The sequence below is a fragment of the Phodopus roborovskii genome, unplaced genomic scaffold (genome assembly GCF_943737965.1).
Source record: "Phodopus roborovskii unplaced genomic scaffold, PHOROB, whole genome shotgun sequence".
NCBI lineage: Eukaryota > Metazoa > Chordata > Mammalia > Rodentia > Cricetidae > Phodopus > Phodopus roborovskii.
In genome coordinates, this window is record NW_026126461.1 from 1778062 (window position 1) to 1793872 (window position 15811).

The 15811-nt window shown below is 45.5% G+C and overlaps 1 protein-coding gene across 1 annotated transcript in view; it reads left to right on the top strand.

Moving 5' to 3' along the window:
* Window positions 1-15137, top strand: part of Sag (S-antigen visual arrestin) — a 37769-nt gene extending 22632 nt beyond the window's left edge. The window contains exons 9-15 of the mRNA XM_051190655.1: window positions 515-587; window positions 3872-4009; window positions 6211-6288; window positions 8120-8143; window positions 12121-12176; window positions 14246-14255; window positions 15029-15137. Of these exons, the coding sequence (XP_051046612.1) occupies window positions 515-587; window positions 3872-4009; window positions 6211-6288; window positions 8120-8143; window positions 12121-12176; window positions 14246-14255; window positions 15029-15137 (488 nt within the window). The remainder of the gene's footprint in view (window positions 1-514; window positions 588-3871; window positions 4010-6210; window positions 6289-8119; window positions 8144-12120; window positions 12177-14245; window positions 14256-15028) is intronic.
* The last annotated feature ends 674 nt before the right edge of the window (window positions 15138-15811 follow it).

Here is a 15811-nt window from a genome sequence, read left to right on the forward strand (position 1 = left end):
TCCTGGTGGGGAAACTGAGGCTTAGGGGAACTAAAGAATTTCCCCCATAGAGATTTGAGCCTAAGTCGTCAGGCTGCAGAGCCATCTTCCCTGTCCACGGTATCATACCATGTATGGGTCCCCTGTTACTTCTGGCAGGGTCTGGGCTTAGGGACTGGGAAGACAGTACTCCTTCTGTAAGATAGAGACCAATGGAAAGGGGCTGGGTTTGTAGGTGAGTACATTGTGACTTCTGGGATGCTGAAGACACAATGTCTTTAGATAAGGACACCCAATACAAATCATAGGCTGGAAGGGGACTCCTGGGAGCCGAATCTGAGAGCCTGGTGTTTTGGTGGGAATTGACTCAGAGCAAGTCACTGGTGTACAGAGATGGCCTGAAACCAGACCTTGAAAATGTGTACCCTTTAAGCTGGGGGCGGAGAAGGCCAGAACTAGGTTCAAATGGTCTGTGTGTCTCCTGCAAGGCACGAGGGGCTGCACTGTTGACCCCACTCCTGTCTTCCCATTGCAGTGGAACAAGTAGCCAATGTGGTTCTCTACTCAAGTGATTATTACGTCAAACCTGTGGCCGCGGAGGAAGCACAGTAAGTAGCGGTTGCCTTTCCACTTCCTGGGCGCCCAGCCCACTTTGTCAACTTCCTCTTCTGAAGAGGGAACTAGAATGCCCCTCCAGGCCCCCAGCCTGTGCTTTCTTCCCCTTTTCTCACATCAAGGGCTACAAAGCAAGTCATCCTCTAAGCTATGTGTTTACTTGGCCCCTGGGGCCCATCTGTTAGGCTGAGAGATCAGGCTTCATAAACAAGGGATCAGAGGGGAAAAATTAAGGAGAAACATCACCATGGGAGCAGCAGGGACTCTGTATATCTTTGGAATGTGTTGATAGGAATTGGGTGCTCTGTCCATACCCAGAAGATGACTAAATGAGCTATCAGCCCTAGGCTAAGACACACATATATGTATGTATGTATGTATGTATGTATGTATGTATGTATATATATATGTGTGTGTATATGTATATATATATATATGTTTAATAGAGATATTTTAGGAATTGAGATGTCTCCATAGTTAAGAGCAAATACTGCTCTTATAGAGGATTTCAGTTTGTTTCCACTACCCACGTTAGGTGGCTCACAAATGCCTGTAACTTCAACTCCAGGAAATCTGATACCCCTGGCCTCTGTAGACACACACACACACACACACACACACACACACACACACAAATAAATATTTTTAAAAGACATTTTAATATATGAAGGTCAAGAGAAAGAGAGCTGCATAGCTTAGAAAACACAGAAAATACCCAAGAACATTGGTCTGGGCTTCTCAAGAGAATCGCAGAAAGGGAGACCTGTCCAAGTGTGGGTAGGAGCTTCTACAGCCATTGATGACGATATCTTTTGATCATCTCATCAGCTTGAAAATCTTGTAGCAGTGACAACTGGACTTGAAAACTGGGTCCATTCTGAGCTCTTTGCCAATGACTTTCTTCCTTCATTGGACTGAAAAGGCACACAGAATCCCTCAATAGGTTCTTAGTGCTTACATGAGGCCTGCCGGGGGTTCTGCTCTGTGCTAGGAGGCCAGGTTCTTAGTACACAGGCTGGGTAGAAACTTGGATATGCATTTCCACTTTGTCTAGCTAGCATGTTCTATCATTACCAGGGTGACAGGAAGGTTGGGGTGGAAGGGAGGGGTAGGTAGTAAGGAAAGAAAACAAACTATTTTCATAGTAAAGGAAAACTGAGATCACATTATGTATTTAAAATCTTAGCCAGCTGGTGGTGGCACACACTTTTAATCCCAGCACTCAGGAGACAGAGGCAGGTGGATCTCTGTGAGTTTGAGGACAACCTGGTTTACAAAGTGAGTTCCAGGGCAGTCTGGGCTACACAGAGAAACCCTGCTTCAGAAAACCAAATACATATGTATATACATAATACATACATACATAAAATAAAATCCAACTTTGTAGTATGCTACTACTCAAAACAAAGACAGCCTTGCATTTAAGTATAGTGTACAGAGTTAAGAAAAAGAGGAGAACTTTATAGCTGACTTCCTTATGCCAGGCCGGTCTGTTCCACATTTGGTTCAAGGGGTAGGGAGTCTTGGCCTGGCCTCTCAGCAGATGCTCCATAACTGGGGTTCATTGTCCTGAGAGATATAGCCTATTTCCTGTTTCTCGTTCAAAGATTAGTGTGCTTTTTGGACAGAGTGATCCTCAGGAAAGTGAAAAACATTCTGAAATTTCCCTGAGGGCAGGAGGAGTCTAAAAATGGGGCTGGATCACATTAGCTCTTTCACTATTGGGGTAAATCCCTGAGGAAACACTGTCAGAGGGAATGCCTGTTTCTATTCACAGTTTGGGTCTATCACAGCAGGGTGGGCGTGGCAGAGCAGATAGCTCAGGCAATAGAGAGGATGCTGAGCTCGCAGGATTTCTCTCCCTTCTCCCTCTTTGATGGCAGCCAGGCTTCCAGCCAATGAGATGGTGCTATTTGTATTCAGGACAGTCTTCCCCTCTGGGTTAATCTTCTCTGGAAATGTTCTTTAGACACATCCAGAGTTGTGCTTTTGAAATCTCCTGGGCACTTCTCAAGAAAATCCGGTTAAGACTAATGCTCACACTGGTCTCAAAATAGAGGCCACTCAGAAGGCTGTAGCACCCAAGCCACTCATCTGGACACACTCAGATCCTGGGACTCTGGTGGGCTGGCTTCCTCAAACCAGACTTCAAAGATGCTGCTGCTGATACAGTCTGGGATCCTAATGGCCTGGGCACAGCTGTAGGCCTTGCATAGTCCTTCAGCAAATTCTACAACAATAAAGGCTGGCATTCTATCTCCGAGGGCCCCTCCTGTGACAATCAAGCTGGAGAGAGTTCACCATGACCCAGGTGGGAGGATATGGCCACCCCTAGCTCAAGCAAAACATTGCAAAGGGCTTACTGTACTCACCAGAGACAGGAGAAGCTGGAGTTATTTAGACCCCTCATGGAGAACAAACAGGGAAGTCCTTCCCATGGGATATCTGGGAACTCATTTAGGAAGTAGTCTTGATGCTGGCTTCCAGCCAACATTTGTAGGCCACACCCTGCCTTCTGCCCTCAGCACAAGCCTGGTGGGTAGTATGTGTATTGTAGAAGGAATATCCAGCCCAGATAATGATTTGGGACCCTAGGATTGATGTGTCCCCAACTGAGTCCCAGAATTGCCCCTTGGCACAGGGTTCCTTTCTATCTACACAGGGAAACCCTCGGGCCCTGAAGAAGCCCCAGGAAAGAAAGAGGTGTGCTGCTTTGAAAGAAAGCAGAGTAATCTGCCTCTGTTACGGGTCCACCATCAGTCACGCACCAACTGTCCTTTTATGGACAGTTTTTGGCTACAGTGCTACAGTGACCCTGTCTGAGCTTTTTTTTTTTTTTTTTTTTTTTTGCTGACACTGACCCAAAGATTCTGCTGCCTATTGTGGGATTCAGGAAGTCTCCAGAGGAGTCTTGAACCTTTAGGCTAGTTGGTCTTGTCTGTGTTTTTCTTCTCTCTCTCTCTCTCTCTCTCTCTCTCTCTCTCTCTCGGTCTCTCTCTCTCTCTCTGTCTCTCTCTATCCCTCTCTCTCCCTTTCTCCCTCCCTCCCTCCCTCCTTCTCCCTCCCCCTCTCTTTCTTTCTTTCTTTTTTTTTTTTTAAAGACAGGATCTCTATATATCCTGGAGCTCACTATGTAGACCAGGATGGTCTTGAGTTCACAGAGACCCTCTTTACCTTGTAAGGGGACTTTGACTGTGCAAATGCTCGTGGCAGATAGGATCTTGAGGTGTTGATGGTGGCTGTGACAGCCATAAACTTTCTGTGGTTCTTCCTCAAGAGAAAAAGTGCAGCCAAACAGCACTTTGACCAAGACACTAGTGCTGGTGCCCTTGCTGGCTAACAACAGAGAGAGAAGAGGCCTTGCGCTGGACGGGAGGATCAAGCATGAGGACACAAACCTGGCCTCCAGCACCATGTGAGTCCCGTAGAGTGTGGATTGGGCCATCAGTGCAGGCCGGTACTGGGCTGCCCCAAGGGTCACAGATGGACACATCATCCTTACACCCTACCACAGTGCCACTGCCTGCCCTCTCGGTGGCCATGGCCAAGTTCCTTGAGCTTCCTGAGACCCTCAGTTTTCCTGTCTGTAGAGTCTCACATGCCAGTGATGAAGACCAATTGGACAGTGTATATAAAGTGTGGTGTCTGACACTCAAAAGTGTCCCAGAAATGTCAGTTACATCCGAAAGAATTGCTGGCCCATGTGGTACCCTGAACATGTAAACTGAGTTACCATATTTGGCTATTTTCATTCATTCGTTTCCATCCGAAAAGACTGGAAGACCTACTGGCTACTAGTAGGCACCAGATTTTCATAAAAGAAGGGGTGACTTGCCTGATTTGTCTTGGAGAACCACTAGCTGGATTTAGGGGCAAAGATTTAGGGGAGAAAAATAGTCCACAGTGAAGCTAGCTGCTAGCTGCCCCCTTGGCTTGATCTGCTGGGAGGTGTGAGGCAGGAATGGGAGATCTAGGCTTGAGACCTTTCACTTTTCCTCTCCCATAGGATGTGCTGGGGTCTCCCTCCTGGCCCCACTAGACCCCCCTAGAGGTGATGACAGAAGAAAGGGAGTGTCCTGACCCATATGGACCTGTAGCTCACATTCTGTGAGGTCATTGGTGGGGACAGTGAATATTTGCCCGAATGAAGGTGGGAATCAAGGGGTTTCTGAGGGTAATTTGCCAGCTGTCTGTTAGATTCTAAAGTGTGTTCATGGAACTCCGGGGAAAGAAAGCTGACACCCCAGATCAATTTAAGGGAGCAATGATCTGATGCCAAAGGCTCACACTGCTGCAAAGTCAGTTGTACAGTGCATGGCGTGGTTTACAAGAGCTCACACCTCTCCACACCTTTGTGAAGAAGCTGCACTCAAGCTTCCTTTTTATACGGTAGGCAGGTATCCCTCAGTAGAAACAGGAGGAGAAACTCGTGGAGGGTCTCTGGATGAGTTAATTGTTGAACAAGTCCACTCAGGAAAATGACAGGGAGGGTCCTTGCAGTCGAAGGCATGTTCTGTTCCCCATTATGGGGCCTTCCATAAACACAGGTTTACCAGCCAATCCCAGCAAGAGTGTGGTCTCAGCTTGTGCCTGTGGCTTTCGGCAGATGGTGATGCTCTTTGGGGAGTGTTGTGGTCCTAGAACATATGGTCCAGCAGCAGGGCCTCTGGGGCTGGACACTGTTCTCCCTGCCTGGCCTGGCCCCAGATCCCAGGACTGCCAAAATTTCTTCCTTCTGTTTCTTGCCTTCAGGGTCCTCCCTTGATATTTTGTTGTGGTTCATAGTAGCTTAGCTAGATTTCATGGTTATTTTTCATCTCATAATTCCTTTGTCAGACATCACAGGATACTTAAGTCTTCCATGTTGGGTCATAGGAGATAATAAACTGTGACAAAATGCCCACTGGGGAATTTGATTGAAGGTAGGAATTCCATACATGATCATAGAGCCTGGAGTCCCCCTTCACTCTCTCTGGTCATATCCCACACTCCTTGTCCATCCACATAAGGGAGATTTCCCTTGGTGTCAGGTGCCATGCTGGCTGCTGGGCACACAGAGCTTTTGGATGCAATCTGGAACAGTCATGATCCCGTGGTCAAGGTATAGGAGCGTGTTCTCTGTGCCTTTCTCCTGAGCAGATCACAGGAGACGGGGATCCCAGTGCTACCTGGCTGTCTCCAGGAAAGCTTTACATCTGGAGGCATTGGGGTACAGGAAAAGAGAAGAAGGGCCTCCTGGGCAGGTTTGGCGTTAGCAAGGGCATAGCTGGGTAGGATGTGGCAATGGAACCTCACAGATTGCTTGCTGAAACTGGAATCGTGGGCAGGGCAGGGCAGAGCAGGGAGAGGGAAGGCAGAGGAGAGTGAAATAGGCCAGAAGCCGAGCCTTGAAGAGGCCAGATGTTGTTCCATAGGTGAACACCATAGGGAAAGATCCAGAAAACCCACTTCACAGCCCCACAAGTGGATAGACAAGTGGTCCATTTACGGAATTCTCTAATTCCAAGACAACATCTTCAGAATGGTGACCCTGGCAGGAAAAGGATGGTTCCCACACTGGCTTTGCTCTCCTAATCCCCCTCCTTTTTTTTTTTTTTTTTTTTTTTGATTGGGTAGCATCAAGGAGGGCATCGACCGGACTGTCATGGGCATCCTGGTGTCATACCATATCAAGGTGAAGCTCACGGTGTCAGGGTAAGTGTTGGGTATTCCCTCTTTTGCCTCCTCCTCTCCTGAATGACTGGCAGGTGGACAGCAAATGCAGCCTGAGAAAGGTGCCTGCTGATGCCAACATAGAGTCTGGCGTGGTTCCATTTGTCAGTCTCTGCAGTGTTGTTGGAGGCGATGTGTACTGAAAAGCAAACTGAAATACATGCACTGTCGGTACCGCTGAGCGGAAGTGGGTGGCACACACAGCAGAAGCCGATGCGCAGGAATAACAGTCAGACTCTTTTGCAAAAGTAAATTGCCTTGCTCAGTTAAAAAAGAAAAACTGACGTCAGTTTAATTTTCAAACTTCAGAAAGACTTGCAGCTGCCTAATGAACTCTGTAATCTTCCTTTATTTGGGTTCAGTGTGCGGCATGAGCCACCTTGGGAGGCTGAGATAAGATTAAGACCATGACTAGCCTATGACACATAGTAAGACCCTGTTTTTGTTTTATAAATTGGGGCTGGATGTGCAGCTCAGCTGGCAGAGTGCTTGCCTAACAGGCACAAAGCCCTGCCTTTGCTCTACACCACCAAATAAACTGGACGTGGTTTCATATGGCTGTAATTCAGCATTGCAAGATAGAGACAGAAAGTTCAGAAGTTCAAGGCATCCTTGGCTACATAGACATTTTAAGGCCAGCCTGGGGTACATAAGACTGTCTTGAAAAACAAAACAAAACAAAAATAAAACCAAAAAAAATCAAGTATAGCATGTTGGTGTACACCTGTAGTCCCATCACTTGGGAAACAGAAGAAGGAAGATTGCTCTGAATTCAGGTACATCAAGGACTACAAATAAATAAATGTTTGTTTATATCTTTGACTTTTCTGTCCCTAAGGGGTTCTTTCCTTCCATTCCCTAACATGTAGTCTCATGATTAAGAGTCACCTTTTCATACAAAGGCACTGCTATTGAGAGTGCTAAAGAAGTATTTCCTTTTAATGACTTTATTTTTGTTTTCTATGTATGGGTACTCTGCCTACATGTGTGTAAATGTACTTTGGTGTCCACCTTCAATCCCAGCACATGGCAGACAGAGGCAAGTGGATCTTTATACGTTCAAGAACAGCCTGATCTAAGGCCATTCAGGGATATAGAGAAAGACCATCTTTGTCTCAAAAACAAAAATAAAATGAATAGCCAGTGCTCTTAACCATCTTTCAGCCATAAGAGACAGTGTCCTGTTTTTTGTTGTTGTTGTTGTTTTTGTGAAATAAATATGCTGGCCTTATTCCTGAAGGGCCTTTGTTAGCCTGGTCATGCATGCCCACACCACAATACCCCCAACCCTTTTTGTTTTGTTTTGTTTTGTTTTTTCCAGACAAGGTTTCTCTCTGTAGCTTTAGAGCCTGTCTTAGAACTATCTCTGTAGACTGACCTTGAACTCACAGAGATCCTCCTATCTTTGCCTCTGGAGTGCTGGGATTAAAGGCATGTGCCATGTCCTGCCTTTTTGAGAGTGGTTCTCACTATATAACCTAGAGTAAGGGTCTCATTTGCAGTCCCATGTCCTCTTCCTGAGGCCTCAGGTGTGTCTGGCCACCCACAGGGTGGCTGAGAATTTTTGTTTCTGTGGCTTATGCTGGATTCTACATGAATCTACTTTTTAACTAATCCTTTGGAGAAAGAGGGGACACCCTCAGTGGTTGCAGAGCATCTGAGAGTTGGGAGTCCCTGGGAGCCTGGAATCTGTGCTAGGGAGTGAGAGCCATGCTTACCAGGCTAGATGGAAGTCAGTCCTGCTTTTGAACCCCTGGTACCTGAGGTCATAGCACCTCTGGGAATTACTGTTTGCTTTGTGTTTTTTCTTCAGCTTTCTTGGAGAGCTCACATCCAGGTAAGCCTCATTGTCTTCCTTCACTCAGCTCCCTGTAAGCTGTTCAGCCTGGGGCTGAACAGAAACTGGTAAAAACTAGTTTCTGAGCAGCCCTGCTCAAAGATGCTGTAAATGATGCATGCTGACTTGTATGTGTTGTGAGAAGTGTTGCCTCAGACAAGAGGCTGGAGACCACACGGGCAAGGGCAAACACATACACACACACACACACACACACACACACACACACACACTCACACACACCACAGCCCTCAGAAAACAAACATACTCCATCCAGCTGTCATTTTTGTATGTAGGATGGGTACAAGCCACATAGGGTAAGTTTTACCATTTTAATCATTTTTAAACATATACAGTAGAATTAAATATATTTACAGTGTCAATCATCAATCACCACTACCTAAATTTTTACCCCCCCCCCAGGTTTTTTTATTTTAATCACTTTTTACATCTGTAAAAGAAAACTAGTGCTTGTTAAGCAATCACTCCTTTTCCTTCCTTGAAGACCCTGATGAATTCTGGTTGCTTTCTATCTGTATAGATTTCCCCACTGCTGGGGCTGGGGATGTAGCTCTGTTGGTAAAGCATTTGCCTAGCATGCAGGAAGCTTAGGGTTCAATTCCCAGAACAGCACACAACTGGGAATGGTGGTACATACCTGTAATCTCAGCATGGTGAAGCAGAGACGTGGTTGTCCTCATTTATGTAGGGATTTCTAGGCCATCAAGGGCTCCATGAGACCCTGTCTCAAAACAAACAAACAAACAAATGAACAAAAAACAATTTCCATATGTGGCCTTTGTGGTTGGCTTCTTTTTTTTTCCCCTGGTTTTTTTTTTTTTTTTTTTTTTTTTTTTGAGACAGGGTTTCTCTGTATTCCTTTGGAGCCTGTCCTGAAACTAGCTCTGTAGACTGACATCCACCTGCCTCTGCCTCCTGAGTGCTGGCATTAAAGGCAAGCGCCACCAAATGCCCAGCTGGCTTCTTTTAACATTTTCAAGACTTAATTGTGTTGTAGCATCTACTATAGTGCATTCCTTTTCATGACTGGGTAATATTCGATTATGTAGATATACCACATTTTGTTTATATTTTTTGTTGGTGGTATTGATGTAAAGGTATAGCTTACACCTCAAAGAGAATGAGAATTTTTACTCTGGATCTCAGTATGAGTGATGTTGAACTGGAAACACAGATTGGAGTCTCCAGATATCATATTCTAACATGGTGACAGTTTTATGAGGGTTTTTTTTTTTTTTTTGTTTCGTTTTGTTTTTTGTAGTAAAATAACAAAGAAAATAACGAATCAAGGTGTTTTAAAAAAATTCTTTGATGGGAGCCGGGAGTTGGTGGCACACGCCTTTAATGCCAGTGTTCATGAGGCAGAGGCAGGTGGATCTCTGAGTTCAAGGCCAGCCTGGTCTACAGAGCTAGTTCCAGGACAGACTCCAAAGCTATACTGAGAAACCCTGTCTTGAAAAACAAACAAAACAAAATAAAAAATGCTTTGGTGGGAACATAAGTTGGGCAGGTTGTAGTGAGATGGGAAATCTCTGCTGTAGACTTCAGGTGCTTTCCTGGTGGAAGCTAGGGTCTGTTTGTACATTCCTCAAAGGATTTTATCTGATAGTCACAGGATGCCAGATCAAATACAAGGATAGGCAATGAATGGCTGCTAAGAGCTAAAGTAGACCATGATAATTCGACTTTAGAGCTGCAATATTCCTACTCCCCACAGTCACAGGATATCTAGCCAATCATTCAGCCTTACAGAGTTGTTTGTTTGTTTTTAATAATGATACTGCTTCTTTTCCCCCTTGGAAACTTCACTTCCCAGAAGACACTTGAATTGCCTCTACCTTTTGGCAAAGGTGAATGGTGACACTTGTCTTTGGAACCATGCACAAAGAACCAACAAGTTTTATCTGAGACTTAGTCCTTTGTCTCGGCTCTTATCGTCTACTTCTATCCACCTGGGCTAGGGGCAGATTGACTGATTAGAACCTCTGTGATGTGGAGAGTTGGAATGTTGCAGGCCTGCAGCTGGGCTATCTCTTGCCCTTAATAGCCATTTACTACCCACCTCTGGGTTTGACTTGACATGCCATCTAGACCTAGTCTGCATCTGGGTCACCGTAAGCGGGTCAGTGCTGGGTAGGCTGCAGGAGTCCTGGGATGCCACTCTTTTCTCATCCCCTCTCTCCACATCCATTCCTAATCTTTCTTTCACTCTAACCCCGTCCCTTCTTTTCATATACATCCTAATGTGCCCCAAAGCATTTTAGTATTAGAGATGTGATGGACCCTGCCCCTCTCTTTTGCAAGAGATGGGTGTGCCCACTCTTGTACCAGCCTCACAGAGATTTTTCTTTTTTAAATATTATGATTAAGAGGGACTGAGGAGTTTATTTTCAGCCTTGAGGAGAAGTATAAAAGAGTAATGTATGCGCTACAGCGGAGGTTGGGTTAATTGTCTGTCTTAATTTTTACCTCCCTGATGTCCTGAAGTGTAGTCTAGCTGTCCAGACTTTTGTGTCTGATAGCCATGCTTCTCCATAGCACCCATCCATATTGTATAATGCGGACCGAGAACTTTAAAATTGTCCCACGACCCTGTCATGTGAGTAAACAGGCCAGCGAAAGCACCTCATGTGACACACACAGATGGAACAGTTTGTGTAGGCATAAAAAGGGGGTGCCAGGTGCCTTTGTGAAGTTGGTGAAAGGCATTTCCCGGTCCGATGTTGATCTTCAGCATAGGAGTCACCAGTGATGAGTACTACGTTATGTCCCTCAGCCATTTGTAGCCTGTGTCCCTGTTCCCCACGGGTCAGAGCTTTAAGGGGAGGCTGTGAACACTGACACCCACAGATGCAGTGCCATAGACTGGTTTCTAGAGGTGGCCACTGGGTCCACCTCCTCTGCTGTCCAGGGGTGAGGAGGACTGGGGCACTGAACTTCTAGTCTGATTTCCATATACTACAGTAACTTTTTTTTTTTTAATGCATATGAGTATTTTGCCTGCAAGTGTGTCTGTGCACCACTTGTGTCTGGTATCCACAGAGACCAGAAGGATGTGTTGAGTTTCTATGGAACTGGAGTTACAGATGGTTGTGAGCTTCCTTGTAGGTGCTGGGAATCCTCTGGAAGAACAGTTAATGCTCTAACTGCTGAGCCATCTCTCCAAACCTTCATAAAAATTTAAAATGTATTCAAATGAATAGGTCTTGCTGCAATGAACAGTTTTTCTCTTTTAAAGATTTAGTTTAAAGATTTTAAGGTATGTGTACATGAGTACATTTATTTGTGAAGTCCAGAAGTGGGTGTTGGATCCCCTGGGGCTGGAATTACAGGCAATTGTGAGCTAACTCTTGTGGGTGCTGAGAACTGAACCCAGAACCTCTGGGAGGGAAGCAGGTACTCCTGACTACAGAGCCATCTCTCCAGCCCCATGAATAGTTCCTATAACCAACTTTCCTGTAGGCTTCACCTCTTCCCACAGTCTTCAGGACAGCCAGGATAGAGGGTCTGAAAACACTAGCTGTCTCAGCCACGCCTGAGTGAAGTTCCTGGACCACATTCCAGGGAATACATTTCAAATTCCTGCCTGACCACTTCCTGGAGTCTTGTTTTGAATCTCACTGAATGAATCTTCTGGAGACTCGCAGAGGCCCCAATTTTGTGTTGTGTGATCTGTATCTCTCTCTCTCTCTCTCTCTCTCTCTCTCTCTCTCTCTCTCTCTCTCTCTCTCTCTCTCTGTGTGTGTGTGTGTGTGTGATCTGTCATGTCACTGTGTGTGTGAGATGTGTAACTGTGTGTGTGTGATATGTAACTGTGTGTGTGTGAGAGATCGGTAATGTAACTGTGTGTGCGATCTGTAATTGTGTGTGTGTGTGTGTGTGTGTATGTGATCTGTAACTGTGTATGTGTCTGCCTGTGTGTGCACTCACCAGCCTGTGTTCTTCCTTTTTTCCAGTGAAGTGGCCACTGAGGTGCCATTTCGCCTCATGCACCCACAGCCAGAGGACCCAGGTCAGTCATTCCCATCATCATCCAGGATGCCTCTTACCCATTATCCATGGCAGACTTATTGCACATTAATGTATCTGTAGTCTTCTTTGACTATCCCTCTGAGTATGGGTGTCATCCATAGGTGACAAGGTCACCCTGGAAGAGAGAGCTAGCTCCCCTACTGAGTCCTGGGTCTATCCTACCTCCTGTCTATGTGTGGAGGGTGTAGCAGTTCTATTCTCTATTGTGTGTTGATGACCTGGATTTTATTAGGGACAATGTCACTGCAGAAGCTCTGCTGTCCACAGACTTTGATTTAGATTTAGAGATGATATAAGGGACAAAACCTCTGAAAAGCCCCAGGCATTGCTTTATGTAGACACAAAAGGCCTCTCATTTGGATGTGCCAACAGGCATTTAGAAGGTGATATATATTTCTGAAAGCAGTGATAGTGATGAGAGTACAGAAAATACTAGAAAAGGCCAGCCTTGATTCCGACTGTCTCCATTCATTTGACAATCCATCCACACACTCTTGTGTGGATGCTAAATGAAGCAGTAGTTACACACGTCTGTGAACACACTGAGACTCTCCCATCGTCCCTGCAAAGATGCAAATGGGAGGTTCTGAGAAGAGAAGCTGAATGGAGGTAGGCATGCTGGTATATGCCTGTAATCCCAGTGCTCAGGAGGCTGAGGCAGGAGGATGGCAAGTTTGAAGACAGCCTAGATTATTTATAATAGCAAGACTATTAAAAAACAATGTCTCAAAGTATCTTTTCCAAATATCTTAGATTTAAACCCTCAGTACTCTTTGCCAAAAGCTTCTCTTTGGGGAAAAATACAGCCTAGTCATATATTTTTGTTCATTTATGTTTGTCTCATTAAAATGCTATTTTAAACATTTTTTTTTTTGGAGACCAATCAGGATGGCAATCCAGGAAAACATAGATTCAAGCAGTCTTGTAAATGTACTCCTTTATCCTGGCTTCTCCCCTCCCTGCCTCCCTCCCTCCCTCTCTCCCTCCCTCTCTCCTCCTCCCTTTCTTCCTTCTCTCCCTCTCTTCCTTCCTCCCTTCCTTTCCTTTTTCTCTTTCTCCACCCCCCCCAGCCAGGATGAACTTAACATTTACACACATTAGGCAAGTGTTCTAATACTCATCCCCAGCTGCCTAAACCTCCCCCCACCCAATGATGTGAGATTCAGATACCCTGGTTCCCTTCAAAAACATTGAAAATACAGTCTGCTGATGCTACAGTTATGCTGGGTAGTTTTCTGGAACTTTCTCTCTTTTTTGTTTTGTTTTTTGAGTCAAGGTTTCACTGTGTAGCTCTGGCTGTCCTGAAACTTACTTTGTAAATCAGGATGGCCTCAAACTCACAGAGATCCTCCCTCCTCTGCCTCCCAAGTGCTGGGACTAAAGGTGTGTGCCACCATCACCTGGATATTTTCTGGAACTTTCAATATAGGTGACTTACTTTGGAAAAACGGGAGTTATTCTCCCTTTGCTTAGAGTATTTTCACAGCCTTGTCATTACAGACCCTACATTAGACAACTCGTAATTTTAGGATAAAACAGTGATCTTTTGTGCTTAAGGTTTCAGAGAGTTAGGGCTGGAGAGATGGCTCAAAACCCAGATGTCAGGGTTGCTGTCCTTGTGCTCTACCTCTTCAAGCTCAAGTTTCCTTTACTCAATAAAATTCTAGGGTATCTCTTTCAATGGGAACTTTTATTTTATCTTAAAGATTTATTGTGATGAGGGTTGAATCTAAGGCCTAGGAGCTCTAGGAAAGTGCTTTATCCTTCTTTTGTTATTTTGAGATAGGGTTATGATGGTCCAGGCTTGTCACTTCAGCCACCAGGGATTGAGCAGGAGCATTGGGAATTCAAAGTTAGCCTAGCAACTTAGTGAGAACCTATCTCAAAAACAAACAAACAAACAAACAGTTGAAAGATGTCTGGGAGGCTGGAAGCTCAAAGTCATCCTCAGCCTGTGATGACTTTGAGGTTAACGTGGGATACACAAATCCTCATTAAAAATAATTAATTGATCTTCATTTCTCCCCTCCCTCCATCCTGGGCCTACAGCAAAGGAAAGGTGAGCCATCTGAATGCTGCTCTGAGTTGTTCTGTGTTTTGCGACTCCTCCCCCCCCCCCCAGACTCTGCTCGGAATGTCTGTGCTAATCCCTGTTTCCTTTTGCTTGTAAGAACTTAAGATGTGTGCACACATGGATATGCTGGATGTGTCTTTTATTCTGTAGGTTCTCTCTTTTTTTCCTCTTGCTTTTGTTTGTTAAAGAGCTTTTAAGCACAGTCTTAGTTAGGAGTGATGGCTTACCTTTTAATCCAGTTATGTGGGAGGCTGAGGCAGGAGGATCACTTCAAGTTCAAGGCCAGCCTGGTCTATAGAGTGAGGTTAACATGTTTTTGTGATTCTGTAACAAAAACAAAAGAAAAACAGAAAGACAACAAAAACCCTGAAAAGTCCCAAGGAAACAGGCATGGTCCCTGCTCCATCCTGGGAATGACATGGTCCTTGTTCATGCTGGGACTGGCATGGTCCCTTTTCCATCCTGGGAATGACATGGTCCCTGCTCCATCCTGGGGAATGGCATGGTCTTTGTTCCATCCTGGGGAATGGCATGGACCCTTTTCCATCCTGGGGGATGGCATGGTCCTTGTTCATGCTGGGAAAGGCATGGTCCCTGTTCATGCAGGGAATGACATGGCTCTTATTCCATCTGGGAGAACACATTCTGCTTGGATTGGTTCCTTTACTGCAGAAAGATGAGTGGTCTGTTTCATTCAGTGTTTCATCTTCAGCTTCAGAAAATGAGCACTGACTAACACATCATCTGTTTTCTTCTAGTATTCAGGATGAAAATTTGGTTTTTGAGGAGTTTGCTCGCCAAAATCTGCAAGATGCTGGAGAGAACACAGAAGGGAAGAAAGACGAGGAGGCGGGCCAGGATGAGTGAAGAGTTAGCCTGTTAGCCTAGATGCCTAGAAATGAACGAAGCCCCAGTAACCTTCCAGAATTATGCTAGATACGAAAGCATGAGTGTTCCTGCCAGAAATAAAGTCTGTGGGACCCTCTCTCTGATCATGACTCAGGCGATTGTCACTGACAAAAAGGACTCACATCATTGGGGTCTCTAGCACTTGGGAGTGAGGGGCAACATCCAGAAGGAAAGGCAGCCCTTCACGGAGTGGCTCAGTGCCACTGTGTTCTTCCAGTGGGACCTGGGGATTTCCAGAGCTTTCAGGCTGTTTCTCTGGACACACATGGGGTGGTGAGTAAGTTTAGTTTTCAGACCAATCCTGGCACCAGGGCTCCTTCAGAGGCTCCTGAGGTAACAGAGCAGAAAATAAACATAGACAAAAATACCCTTACAATTCCATTTCGGAGTCTAATCCCTGCTTGAGCTTTCAGTTGCTGGTCAAGTTTCTACTGGACAGAAGCAACCAAACAAGAAAACTGAACTGAACTGAAGAACCTGAGTTGCCACACCCAGTATGGGTGGCAACTATCAAGGTCCCAGGAACTCAGTTCAGAGGCTGGGACTGTCAGCCCGCAGGCCATTCCAGTGCCCAGCCTCTGCTCTCTGGTCCTGGATGGTACCTCTGGGGAAAGAGAATCTGGCTGGCTCAG